We start from the raw sequence: 13,602 nt of genomic DNA on the forward strand, positions 1-13,602 counted from the left end.
AGTTATTAAAATTATGTCTGTTTTAGCTTTGGGAATCAGATTATGGGAGTCTGACAAAATCCCACACATTCATTGGTATAATATAGATCAGAATTTCTCAACCTTTTCAGCACAGAGGAACCCTTGAAATAACTTTATGGTCTCAGGGAACCCCTGCTAAAATTCCTATATCTACATCTCATGATACATTACTGGGATGATCAGTGGGAAGAATTCATCTTACACTTGTGGTCACTGGGAAGAATTAGCTCTTTCTGGATAGCTAAAAAGATCAACGGTGTCAGTAGGAACTTATTTGGGAGGCAGAACTTGCTCATTGTTCAAGGAACCCCTAGAAACCTCTGGAGGAACCCTAGGGTACAATGGAACCCTGGTTGAGAAAGCCTGATATAGAAAAGATGATAGATAGAGAGATAGATACATAAAGTGCAAAATTAACCCCAGGAGGTGAAGTTCCTCTTAAACATAATGTTTTTTTTTAATTTTTATTTTCACGGTCCTTAAAATTTTCTTTAATAGACTGTATTTCTTCATGTAATATAGGAAGAAACCCCCTCCCCAAAAACAACGCATAAAGAAGTAGCTGCCAAAGTATTAAAATTGTGTTCTGTAGTTATTATGTTCCCCACAAGATGGCGATTTCACTCATCGCCAGTGGAACGCAAACACAGGAAGTGATACCCAACACAGACAGGAAGTGATGTCAGCTGAAGACAGGAAGTTCTGGGCGAGAGATTAGGAGAGGGTAGAGATCAGACATTGCTGGAGCTGGCAGAGGAGGTAAGAAGATCTTATTTTATATTTACACCCAGTAACCCCCCCGTCATGTCCGTCCTCTTCCTCCATAGTCACTGTGATGTCCTTTAAGCTCCGTTCACACTTGCGAAATTTCAGATGTGACTTGAGTGGCTTAACAAAGGAAATCACATTGTTTTCAATGGGGGCCGTTCACATCAATGCGATTTTGTAAAAGGTTCCTGTGCTACTTTGCTGCCATTTCAGCTCGATTTTGCCTCCATAGAATATACAAACCATATCCAAGTTTCACTAAATAATCGCACTGAAAGTTTTTGTTTTTTTTAATCATATAATTCTGGTTAAAATGGTAAACATATTGGAAATCTGATTGTACACTGGGCTACGAGCCTTATTTCTAGCAGACGATGACACGTGTATATTCATATATTCTTTATACTTTAATAGACCAGATACATCCTAAATATAGAACCATTTATCCAACTGTCCATCCAGAGCCTCTGGTTTATAGACCAGATATATCCTAAATATAGAACCATTTATCCAACTGTCCATCCAGAGCCTCTGGTTTATAGACCAGATACATCCTAAATATAGAACCATTTATCCAACTGTCCATCCATAGCCTCTGGTTTATAGACCTGATATATCCTAAATATAGAGCCATTTATCCAACTGTCCATCCAGAGCCTCTGGTTTAAGACCAGATACATCCTAAATATAGAACCATTTATCCAACTGTCCATCCAGAGCCTCTAGTTTATAGACCGGATGCATCCTAAATATAGAACCATTTATCCAACTGTCCATACAGAGCCTCTGGTTTATAGACCGGATACATTCTAAATATAGAGCCATTTATCCAACTGTCCATCCAGAACCTCTGGTTTATAGACCGGATACATCCTAAATATAGAGCCATTTATCCAACTGTCCATCCAGAACCTCTGGTTTATAGACCAGATACATCCTAAATATAGAACCATTTATCCAACTGTCCATCCAGAACCTCTGGTTTATAGACCAGATACACCCTAAATATAGAACCATTTATCCAACTGTCCATCCAGAGCCTCTGGTTTATAGATCAGATACATCCTAAATATAGAGCCATTTATCCAACTGTCCATCCAGAGCCTCTGGTTTATAGACTAGATACATCCTAAATATAGAGCCATTTATCCAACTGTCCATCCAGAGCCTCTGGTTTATAGACCAGATACATCCTAAATATAGAGCCATTTATCCAACTGTCCATCCAGAGCCTCTGGTTTATAGACCGGTTACATCCTAAATATAGAACCATTTATCCATCCTCCATAAAGATGTCTCGAGGTTGTTGGCTCTCATCAGTGTGAGATAATGGACACCATGTCTTCTCTGGATCAGGGTATGGGGAGGAAAAAGACAACTACAGTACAAGTTCTAATCAAGACAACATAGGGAGTAAATGTTCTTATAGTAAACAGAATAAGGAATAAAAGAGGATTCTGGTAGGGTCATGTGACATCACTCTTATTTCTATTAAAAAAGAGACCTGACTGAAGAGGTGACATAAAGATCTCTACAAGGACATCATGATGAAGAAACGGCCGCCCCTCACATCACCGGGTAAGAGGAGACTTTATTGTAAAGGAGAGAGCAGTACGGAGGGTCCACCTAGATCCCCCATCATCTAATAAACACATAGAAACAATGTATTCAGTCAGTGTGTGTGTTTCCTACAGATGGAAGTAATGGGAACCCACCAAAGAGATGTCCCCGTCCTCTGTATTCCCGGGATTCCACACAGGAAGATCACACCAGCTCTGACCTTGATCAGGTAGATGATTAACCATCACTGGTAGTTATGATTTATACAGGTACATGTTTGTTACAATGAAAGTTTTATCATCCATCCAGAGTGGAGATCTTGAAGATTTTAATATTATTGTTAAAGAAGAGTATAAAGATGAAGATGAGGACTACGGTGTGATGGAGGAGTCTTCTGAAGGACACAAGGACCTCTCTAAGGATGTCATGAAGGAGCCACCCAGTAGTGAACACTCACCAGAGAGAGCTTCCCTGGATTCCCCACAGGAAGATCTCATGATCCTTCACCATAAGCAGGTAAATGGAATTCAGAGACTAGAACTACGTATTTATTCTTTCAAAATGAGATCTATGTTATCTCCTTATACTAAAATCTCTTATCTATCTTTGGGGTTTAGGATAAAGAACTGAAGAGCATCAAAGTTAAAGAGGAAGAAGAAGAGACGTTGGTGAGTGGAGAGGTGGAGAGTGCTCCTCTGTGTTCCCAGGATTCCACACATGAAGATGACAACTATACAGAGAATGATCAGGTAGATGGCACGGGGTAATAGAACTCAAAAATATGTAACCTCTCGTTCTTGGCAGTTATTTTTCCTATTGTTATATTTTGTCATCTTTGGGGTTTAGGAAGAAGACCTGAAAGACATTAAAATTGAGGTTAAAATAAAAGACGAAATGTTTGAGAGTGAAGATCAGCAGGAGGAAGAGGAGGGGACTACGAAAAGTAAACAGAAATCTGCTCTACACATCGACACAAGTAAGTCATAAACACTACATTCAAAAATAGTCTACAATTTCATTATACTTCTCTAAACATAGGGTATGTTTTTCATTGTTACGTGGATTGAAAAAAGACAAGTTAACCCAGAAAAAACCCACATAAACCTGGGCCTAATTTTTTTCTCAACATGGATAAAAGAATTCCTTCCTGATCCTAAACAGCAGTTGAATGCCTCCCAGGAACACATTTAATCATGTTTTTATATTAGTAGCCATTCATATATTTTGTATTTTGAAACGCAACCAGTCACGTTTTGCTGTAATGTATTGAGTCTTCTAGCACAAGTCTCTGTGGAAGACTAAGCCTCATTTTCACAGCTTGTATAGTAAAGAACCCTTTCCATATACAGAGGCTAAACCTTTTTTTTTCCATCAGCCTGTTCTATGCTGCCTTTGTTAAAGATCTTTGCTAGAAATCTTCAATTGCTTCAATAAGGGAAAGATTAAGAAACCTATATTGCTGACAGAACATCGATGTACCCAACCCAATAGCGTATATTCCCAGCAAATTAAGTGTAGGTTTTGCACACTATATTGTATTCAAAGCTATAATCCTTACCAGAAGGATGCAGTCTTTGTATTTGCTAAACGAAGTTTCCAACAAATGAGAGGGTGATAACTGTACACCATATGAACGGTCCATCTCCATTCCTCAATATAACGTCATGTTCCCAACAAATGAGGAGGAGATACTGTACACCATATGAAAGGTCCATCTCCATTCCTCAATATAACGTCATGTTCACAACAGATGAGGAGGAGATACTGTACACCATATGAGAGGTCCATCTCCATTCCTCAATATAACGTCATGTTCACATCACATGAGGAGGAGATACTGTACACCATATGAAAGGTCCATCTCCATTCCTCAATATAACGTCATGTTCCTAACAAATGAGGTGGAGATACTGTACACCATATGAAAGGTCCATCTCCATTCCTCAATATAACGTCATGTTCCAAACAAATGAGGAGGAGATACTGTACACCATATGAGAGGTCCATCTCCATTCCTCAATATAATGTCATGTTCCCAACAAATGAGGTGGAGATACTGTACACCATATAAAAGGTCCATCTCCATTCCTCAATATAACGTCATGTTCCAAACAAATGAGGAGGAGATACTGTACACCATATGAACGATCCATCCCCATTCCTCAATATAACGTCATGTTCCCAACAAATGAGAAGATACTGTACACCAGTGGTTCTCAACCCTTCCCTCAAGTACTCCCAACAGGGCATGTTTTGGGAATTTCTCTTAGATAAACTAGCTGTCCAAAATACCAAGCCATTGACTCTGATTTAAAGAACCCTTGCAAGATAAAGGAAAACCTGCAAACATGGCTTGTTGGGGGTACTTAAGGACAGGTTTGAGAACCACTGCTGTACACCATATGAAACATCTATCTCCATTTCTCAAAATAATGTCATGTTCCCAACAAATGAGGAGGAGATACTGTACACCATATGAAAGGTCCATCTCCATTCCTCAATATAACGTCATGTTCCCAACAAATGAGGAGGAGATACTGTACACCATATGAAAGGTGCATCTCCATTCCTCAATATAACGTCATGTTCCCAACAAATGAGGAGGAGATACTGTACACCATATGAAAGGTCCATCTCCATTCCTCAATATAATGTCATGTTCCCAACAAATGAGGAGGAGATACTGTACACCATATGAAAGGTCCATCTCCATTCCTCAATATAACGTCAGGTTCCCAACAAATGAGGAGGAGATACTGTACACCATATAAAAGGTCACAAGGTTTGGGAGTATTGGGTCACTGATCTGTGTTGTATTCATATTGTTTGCTGTGATTGCCCTCTATTTTATGCCAACTTTTATTTGAAATTGTTGAGTGCTAGTCCAGCATATATGGCTCCTTAACGTAAAGCATGAAAAATACTTTAAACATTTCCTTAAAAATGTTTTTTCCATAGATGGACACTATGTCCCAAAATGTTCACAGTGCGGAAAAAGCTTCGACAACAAAGGCGACCTTGTTAAACACCAGAAGACTCACAAGGATAAACGCCCTTATTCATGTTCAGACTGCGGGAAACGTTTTGCTGAGAGAGGAAAACTTCTTAGACACCAAAAAATTCACATAGACGAAGGCCCCTATTCCTGTTCTGAGTGTGAGAAAACTTTTACGCGTAAAGGAAATTTACTTAACCACCAGAATTTCCACACAGACAAGGAACGTTTCTCATGTTCAGAGTGCGGGAGATGTTTTACCGACAACGGAAAGCTTGTAGTGCACAAGAAAACTCACACGGGTGAGAGTTCTTTCACATGCCCAGAGTGTGGGAAAAGTTTTGCTGACAAAGCAAAGCTTCTTGCACACAAGAAAAGGCACTCGAGTGAGCGTCCTTTCTCATGCTCGGAGTGCGGGAAATGTTTTGCCGAGAAGGCAAAACTTCTTCTGCACCAGAAAAGACACACGGGGGAGTGTCCTTTTCCGTGTTCTGAGTGCGGGAAGAGTTTCGTCCAAAAGGGAGACCTCCTAAAGCATCAGAGAATTCACACAGGGGAGCGTCCTTTTTCCTGTTCAGAGTGCGGGAAATCTTTCACCGAGAAGGGAAGCCTTCATATACACCAAAAAAGTCACACAGGTGAACGCCCCCATACGTGTTCCGTGTGCGGCAGAGGTTTCATAATGAAAACTTCGCTTGTTATTCACCAGAGAATTCACACGGGCGAGCGCCCTTATTCGTGCTCAGTGTGCCATAAAACTTTCAGGGTGAAAAATTCCCTCGTTGTGCACCAGAGGATTCACACGGGCGAGCGCCCGTACTCGTGTTCAGAGTGCGGGAAAGGTTTCGTCCAGAAAGCCGACCTCATGACTCACCAGAGAATTCACACCGGCGAGCGCCCTTATGCGTGCACGGTGTGCGAGAAACGCTTTAACGAAAAGGGCACTCTTATTAAACACCAGAGGAGCCACACCGGTGAGCGTCCTTACCAGTGCTCCGATTGCGGGAAGTGTTTTATTAAGAAAGGAGACCTTGTCAACCACCAGAGAATTCACACGGGCGAGCGTCCCTTCTCGTGTACCGTGTGCAAGAAAAGTTTCTCTGAGAAAGGAAACCTTGTTAAGCATCGGAGGCTTCATGATGATTAGTGTCCTTTTTTTTTTAATGTTCAGAGTGCGGGAAACCTTCAGAAAATAAAGAAAATCGAATTAGGTACCAGAAGAAGTATTTAACATGTAGAATTGTTTAGTACATAGAAAAGCTGTATTATAAGAATACGATATGTAGGGATTCCTGCTAGGAAATGTGACCTCTTTATTATATAGGTGGAGGTGGAGTCTATTGGGCTGAGTCTCTAACTCGTATGTACACTATATTACCAAAAGTATTGGGACGCCTGCCTTTACACGCACATGAACTTTAATGGCATCCCAGTCTTAGTCCGTAGGGTTCAATATTGAGTTGGCCCACCCTTTACAGCTATAACAGCTTCAACCCTTCTGGGAAGGCCGTCCACAAGGTTTAGGAGTGTGTCTATTGGAAGGTTTGACCATTCTTCCAGAAACGCATTTGTGAGGTCAGGCACTGAGAAGGCCTGGTTCTCAGTCTCCACTCTATTTCATCCCAAAGGTGTTCTATTGGGTTGAGGTCAGTGGCATTTGTGAGGTCCTGACCTCAACCCGATAGAACACCTTTGGGACGAATTAGAGCGGAGACTCTTCTGGGAAGGCTGTCCACAAGGTTTAGGGGTGTGTCTATGGGAATGTTTGAACATTCTTCCTTGTGAGGTCAGGCACTGATGTTGGACAAGAAGTCCTGGCTCGCAGTCTCCACTCTAATTCATCCCAAGGGTGTTCTATCGGGTTGAGATCAGGACTTTGTGAAGGCCAGTCAAGTTCCTTCACCCCAAACTCGCTCATCCATGTCTATATGGACCTTGCTTTGTGCGCTGGTGGGCAGTCATGTTGGAACAGGAAGGGGACATCCCCAAACTGTTCCCACAAAGTTGGGAGCATGAAATCGTCTAAAATGTCTTGGTAGGCTGACGCCTTAAGAGTTCTCATCACTGGAACTAAGAGGCCCAACCCCTGAAAAACAACCCCACACCATAATCCCCTCTCCACCAAATGATTTCAACCAGTGGGCAAAGCAAGGTCCATAAAGACATGGAAGAGCGAGTTTGGGTTGGAGGAACTTGACTGGCCTGCACAGAGTCCTGAGCTCAACCCAATAGAACATCTTTGGGATAAATTAGAGCCCGGCCTTCTTGTCCAACATCAGTACCTGACCTCACAAGGAGAATGTTCAAACATCCCCATAGACACACTCCTAAACCTTGTGGACAGCCTTCCCAGAAGAGTTAAAGCTGTTCTAGCTGCAAAGGGTGGGCCAACTTATTATTGAACCCTACGGACTAAGACTAGGATTCTATTTAAGTTCATGTGCGTGTAAAGGCAGGCGTCCTAATACTTCTGGTAATATAGTGTATTTCTTGGAGATTCTGGTGATTCCCGGCTCTCTTCCTGCCCACACTTGGATGTCCTCGTTCCTCTGTTTTGCTTTCCTCGTAGAATAAAATAATAGACCAACATTGAGTTCTCAATGGGTGGGAAGCCCTCATAGAGGGCAAGGAAGGTGCCAGACCCAGTCATTTAAGACAAATTGGAGAAGGCTTGAAGGTCCAGGCGCCTCTGAATCTCTGAGGAAGGAAGACGGATGAGCCCATGTGGCTGGCTTCGTCTACCAGGGTGTATTGGGGGTCCATCAATCATGTATTTTTTTAGTTTTTGGGGATATGATGGTTATAGGTCTGCGTAAAATGCTCCTCGAAATAAATGGTGTTGATTAAGTCCCGCACTCACATAGACGACACCATAGAACTAAGACCTGGGCGAGTATAGAAATAGACCAGCAACTATTATTTTAGATGGCTATTGGTTGCCGTATGTCCTTGTTCTTTGACGTTTTAACTGATGACTTGCGCTTTTCATGTTCCAGCCAATGTATAATTATTAATCAATTAGATATAAGGTGTTAATTCAGTTATATAAGGTTTGATTTAGATTCAATAATAGTCTTATTGTGTGTTACTTTCTTATTTTGTGAAATAAAATGAACGCTCTACACATTGCAATAAGTTGTTCTGAGTCCTTTTTATTAATAAATGACCATAATTCTCAGATGATCGGTGATCAGTTCCTTGACAGCTGGGGGTTTTATTAGTGAGACAGAGAATCTAAGTCCAGTTTTAGAAGTATGTAAGTTGATATTCTGTGGATACATGGAGCCACTACAAATACCACAGTTTATTCCCATGTTCTCTACATTGGTGATCAGTGAGAAGAATGTTCCTTACATTGGTGATCAGTGGGAAGAATGTTCCTTACGTTGGAGGTCGGGGAAGAATGTTCCTTACGTTGGAGGTCAGTGGGAAGAATGTTCCTTACATTGGTGATCAGTGGGAAGAATGTTCCTTACATTGGCGATCAGTGGGAAGAATGTTCCTTACATTGGTGATCAGTGAGAAGAATGTTCCTTACATTGGTGATCAGTGAGAAGAATGTTCCTTACATTGGAGGTCAGTGGGAAGAATGTTCCTTACATTGGTGATCAGTGGGAAGAATGTCCCTTACATTGGTGATCAGTGGGAAGAATGTTCCTTACATTGGTGATCAGTGGGAAGAATATTCCTTACATTGGTGATCAGTGAGAAGAATGTTCCTTACATTGGTGATCAGTGGGAAGAATGCTTCTTACATTGGTGATCAGTGAGAAGAATGTTCCTTACATTGGTGATCAGTGGGAAGAATGCTTCTTACATTGGTGATCAGTGAGAAGAATGTTCCTTACATTGGTGATCAATGGGAAGAATGCTCCTTACATTGGCGGTCAGTGGGAAGAATGTTCCTTACATTGGTGATTAATGGGAAGAATGCTCCTTACATTGGCGGTCAGTGGGAAGAATGTTCCTTACATTGGTGATTAATGGGAAGAATGCTCCTTACATTGGCGGTCAGTGGGAAGAATGTTCCTTACATTGGTGATCAGTGGGAAGAATGATCCTTACATTGGTGATCAGAGGGAAGAATGATCCTTACATTGGTGATCAGTGAGAAGAATGTCCCTTACATTGGTGATCAGTGGGAAGAATGTTCCTTACATTGGTGATCAGTGGGAAGAATGCTCCTTACATTGGTGATCAGTGAGAAGAATGTTCCTTACATTGGTGATCAGTGGGAAGAATGCTTCTTACATTGGTGATCAGTGAGAAGAATGTTCCTTACATTGGTGATCAGTGAGAAGAATGCTCCTTACATTGGCGGTCAGTGGGAAGAATGTTCCTTACATTGGTGATCAGTGGGAAGAATGATCCTTACATTGGTGATCAGTGAGAAGAATGATCCTTACATTGGTGATCAGTGGGAAGAATGATCCTTACATTGGTGATCAGTGAGAAGAATGTTCCTTACATTGGTGATCAGTCAGAAGAATGCTCCTTACATTGGCGGTCAGTGGGGAGAATGTTCCTTACATTGGGGGTCAGTGGGGAGAATGTTCCTTACATTGGTGATCAGTGGAAAGAATGTTCCTTACATTGGTGATCAGTGGGAAGAATGCTCCTTACATTGGTGGTCAGTGGGAAGAATGTTCCTTACATTGGTGATCATTGAGAAGAATGTTCCTTACATTGGTGATCAGTGAGAAGAATGTTCCTTACATTGGTGATCAGTGAGAAGAATGCTCCTTACATTGGCGGTCAGTGGGGAGAATGTTCCTTACATTGGGGGTCAGTGGGGAGAATGTTCCTTACATTGGTGATCAGTGGATGGTGATCAGTGGAAAGAATGTTCCTTACATTGGTGATCAGTGGGAAGAATGCTCCTTACATTGGTGGTCAGTGGGAAGAATGTTCCTTACATTGGTGATCATTGAGAAGAATGTCCCTTACATTGGTGATCAGTGAGAAGAATGTTCCTTACATTGGTGATCAGTGGGAAGAATGTCCCTTACATTGGTGATCAGTGGGAAGAATGCTTCTTACATTGGTGATCAGTGGGAAGAATGTTCCTTACATTGGGGGTCAGTAGGGAGAATGTACCTTACATTGGTGATCAGTGGAAAGAATGTTCCTTACATTGGTGATCAGTGAGAAGAATGTTCCTTACATTGGTGATCAGTGAGAAGAATGCTCCTTACATTGGTGATCAGTGAGAAGAATGCTCCTTACATTGGTGATCAGTGAGAAGAATGTTCCTTACATTGGTGATCAGTGAGAAGAATGCTCCTTACATTGGTGATCAGTGAGAAGAATGCTCCTTACATTGGTGATCAGTGAGAAGAATGCTCCTTACATTGGTGATCAGTGAGAAGAATGTTCCTTACATTGGTGGTCAGTGAGAAGAATGTTCCTTACATTGGTGGTCAGTGAGAAGAATGTCCCTTACATTGGTGATCAGTGGGAAGAATGCTCCTTACATTGGTGATCAGTGAGAAGAATGTTCCTTACATTGGTGATCAGTGAGAAGAATGTCCCTTACATTGGTGATCACTGAGAAGAATGTTCCTTACATTGGCAGTCAGTGGGAAGAATGTTCCTTACATTGGGGGTCAGTAGGGAGAATGTACCTTACATTGGTGATCAGTGAGAAGAATGTTCCTTACATTGGTGATCAGTGAGAAGCATGTCCCTTACATTGGAGGTCAGTTGGAAGAATGTTTACGTGCAACCAGCTAAAACGTTGGTGTCATTGGGCACATACCTGAGAGATGAGAAGAGATACACCACTAGTCCCATGATACTACTTCCTCAAAGTGATGTCATCTTCCTGGCCTGATTACAACCCATTCACAACAGATCCCTCATCAACAACCTGCATTCTCCCCCTTCACAGAACATCCCTACTTGGCAACATCACCCTACACTTACAGCATATTTCAAATGGCCATCTCATTAGCCTCTTACAGAGCAGATAGTATGGAACAATAATCTGCAGTTTTGCACAGAAATTGAAGACACAAATTGAAGGCTTTTTCAATTTTATTTCAGCTGCTGACCATATAGCTGATTCTCTCCATAAGCACGGAGACAAAGAGAACAAAATACTTCTCTGGTCTGTAGATGGGTGTACCTGGGACCCATTAGGTGTGACAAATCTGAGCCGATAGTGATACTGGATGTCTTGTAGACCCAAGGGGAAAAAGCTAGAAGTGTTTCTTGACTGCTGTACTCATTTCCCATGATGGACCACTATGTTTACTAGGCCGAGTTCTCAAACTTGCTGCTTTGTTCTTCAAAAGAGTTCATACAGGACATTTGTCCACAGAATATCTGCCTGGAGGACACGTTGATGGCAATCTTGTGTCCTTTTGCTGTGCTCGCTTTTTTTTTCTTTTTATAAATTGGGTTTCTCATTCATTATTGTCCCTTACTTATACATTTTAAATGACAATATTATAATTTCATCACATATTTTTTTTTTTTTTCATTATTTGGGTTTTAGGTTTTAGGGTTTTAATGCAGGTATATAAAACAAAATGAGAAAAAAGGCAGCAAGAAGCAGATGTCAAACTACGTAGGCTGCAGTTTTTACATTTTCCACAAGATGGTGACCTCGCTTATCGTCAGGTGGAACGCACAGCCAGGAGGCAAAGACGGGAAGTGATGTAAGATACCGACAGGACATTACGAGTCAAAGGTAAGTAGAGAGGAGACGCTACTGGAACTGACAACATAATAAGAGGTAATAAGATATTATTTTATTTTTTACACCCAGTAACCCCCCCCCCCGTCATGTTCGTCATCTTCCTCCATCAGCTTTAATTTAGGTATATTCTAAAATTACAGGCAATGGGTGGAGCAATGAAAAAGAAAAAGGAATTTTAACCCAACTGTCCATCCAGAGTAGGGTTGCCACCTCATCCCTTTAAAATCGAACACCTGATTAAGGTGGCAAATAAACTCGTTTTATGCCTTATCTGCATTAAATTAGCCTCAGAACCTGTGTAATTCACGTGTGTTCGGGTTTAAAGAAATGAGGTGGCAACCCTAATCCAGAGCCTCTCATTTATGGACCAGATACATCTTAAATATAGAGCCATTTATCAAACTGTCTATCCAGAGCCTCTGGTTTATAGACCGGATACATCCTAAATATAGAACCATTTATCCAACTGTCCATCCAGAGCCCCTGGTTTATAGACGGGATACATCCTAAATATAGAACCATTTATGCAACTGTCCATCTAAAGCCTCTGGTTTATAGACCGGATACATCCTAAATATAGAACCATTTATCCAACTGTCCATCCAGAGCCTCTGGTTTATAGACCAGATACATCCTAAATATAGAACCATTTATTCAACTGTCCATCCAGAGCCTCTGGTTTATAGACCGGATACATCCTAAATATAGAACCATTTATCCAACTGTCCATCCAGAGCCTCTGGTTTATAGACCGGATACATTCCTAAATATAGAGCCATTTATCCAACTGTCCATCCAGAGCCTCTGGTTTATTGACCAGATACATTCCTAAATATAGAGCCATTTATCCAACTGTCCATCCAGAGCCTCTGGTTTATTGACCAGATACATTCCTAAATATAGAGCCATTTATCCAACTGTCCATCCAGAGCCTCTGGTTTATAGACCGGATACATCCTAAATCTGGGGTGTAGATCTCTGCAGAGAGGAAAATTCCTTATAGATCACATGACCACCATCATATAATTAGACAGAACATGTGACTGAGAAGATATTAATCCTCACTCTGGAGATCATCTACCTGCAGACTGGAGAAGTGAAGAGGATTCTGGTTTGTCTGTTGATGTATAATGATAACTGTTACTTTCTCTTTTTAATCAGGGTTATTAAAGTAGTGTAAATACCTTTCGAGTCATTAACACCCATCATTCTTCAGAGGACATCACCCATCACAGTGCCTTCACTTCACTGCCTGACAACAGAGGTAACCGGTGCCAAGAAGTTTCTAGAAGTCACCAACAAGAACTTTGACCTGCTGACAGGAGAGGTGAGCGGTGGTGGGAATTCTGGAACATTATCCAGTAACAGACAAGGGATGTGTCTGGATGGTGACTGTATCATTGTGTGTGTCAGGTTCCTATAAGGTGTGAGGATGTCACTGTCTATTTCTCCATGGAGGAGTGGGAGTATTTAGAAGGGCACAAGGATCTCTACAAGGACATCATGATGGAGAATCAGCCGCCCCTCACATCACCGGGTAAGAGGAGACTTTATT

At 41.5% G+C, this 13,602-nt stretch overlaps 2 protein-coding genes across 2 annotated transcripts in view; both read left to right on the plus strand.

The window, feature by feature from the left end:
* Positions 1-652: 652 nt before the first annotated feature.
* Positions 653-8,479, plus strand: LOC141105111 (uncharacterized). Its single transcript, XM_073594977.1, has 7 exons — positions 653-780; positions 2,290-2,367; positions 2,484-2,578; positions 2,659-2,865; positions 2,967-3,098; positions 3,196-3,325; positions 5,308-8,479. The coding sequence occupies exons 2-7, from the start codon at positions 2,334-2,336 to the stop codon at positions 6,489-6,491; spliced, it is 1,782 nt and encodes a 593-aa protein (XP_073451078.1). The 5' UTR covers positions 653-780; positions 2,290-2,333; the 3' UTR covers positions 6,492-8,479.
* A 3,356-nt stretch (positions 8,480-11,835) lies between these two features.
* LOC141106905 (uncharacterized) overlaps positions 11,836-13,602 on the plus strand; it is a 38,875-nt gene continuing 37,108 nt past the window's right edge. Inside the window, exons 1-3 of the mRNA XM_073597834.1 lie at positions 11,836-12,083; positions 13,209-13,374; positions 13,461-13,584. Of these exons, the coding sequence (XP_073453935.1) occupies positions 13,500-13,584 (85 nt within the window). The 5' untranslated portion in view covers positions 11,836-12,083; positions 13,209-13,374; positions 13,461-13,499. The remainder of the gene's footprint in view (positions 12,084-13,208; positions 13,375-13,460; positions 13,585-13,602) is intronic.

This window comes from Aquarana catesbeiana, linkage group LG08 (genome assembly GCF_042186555.1).
Source record: "Aquarana catesbeiana isolate 2022-GZ linkage group LG08, ASM4218655v1, whole genome shotgun sequence".
In the NCBI taxonomy this organism is placed as follows: Eukaryota; Metazoa; Chordata; class Amphibia; order Anura; family Ranidae; genus Aquarana; species Aquarana catesbeiana.

Excerpts from the sequence above, each read along its gene's own strand:
- LOC141105111 (XM_073594977.1), top strand. The coding sequence starts at position 2,334 with ATGATGAAGAAACGGCCGCCCCTCACATCACCGG. Across the intron at positions 2,579-2,658 it reads CCAGCTCTGACCTTGATCAG|AGTGGAGATCTTGAAGATTT; the intron begins GTAGATGATTAA and ends TCATCCATCCAG. Across the intron at positions 3,099-3,195 it reads ACTATACAGAGAATGATCAG|GAAGAAGACCTGAAAGACAT; the intron begins GTAGATGGCACG and ends TTTGGGGTTTAG.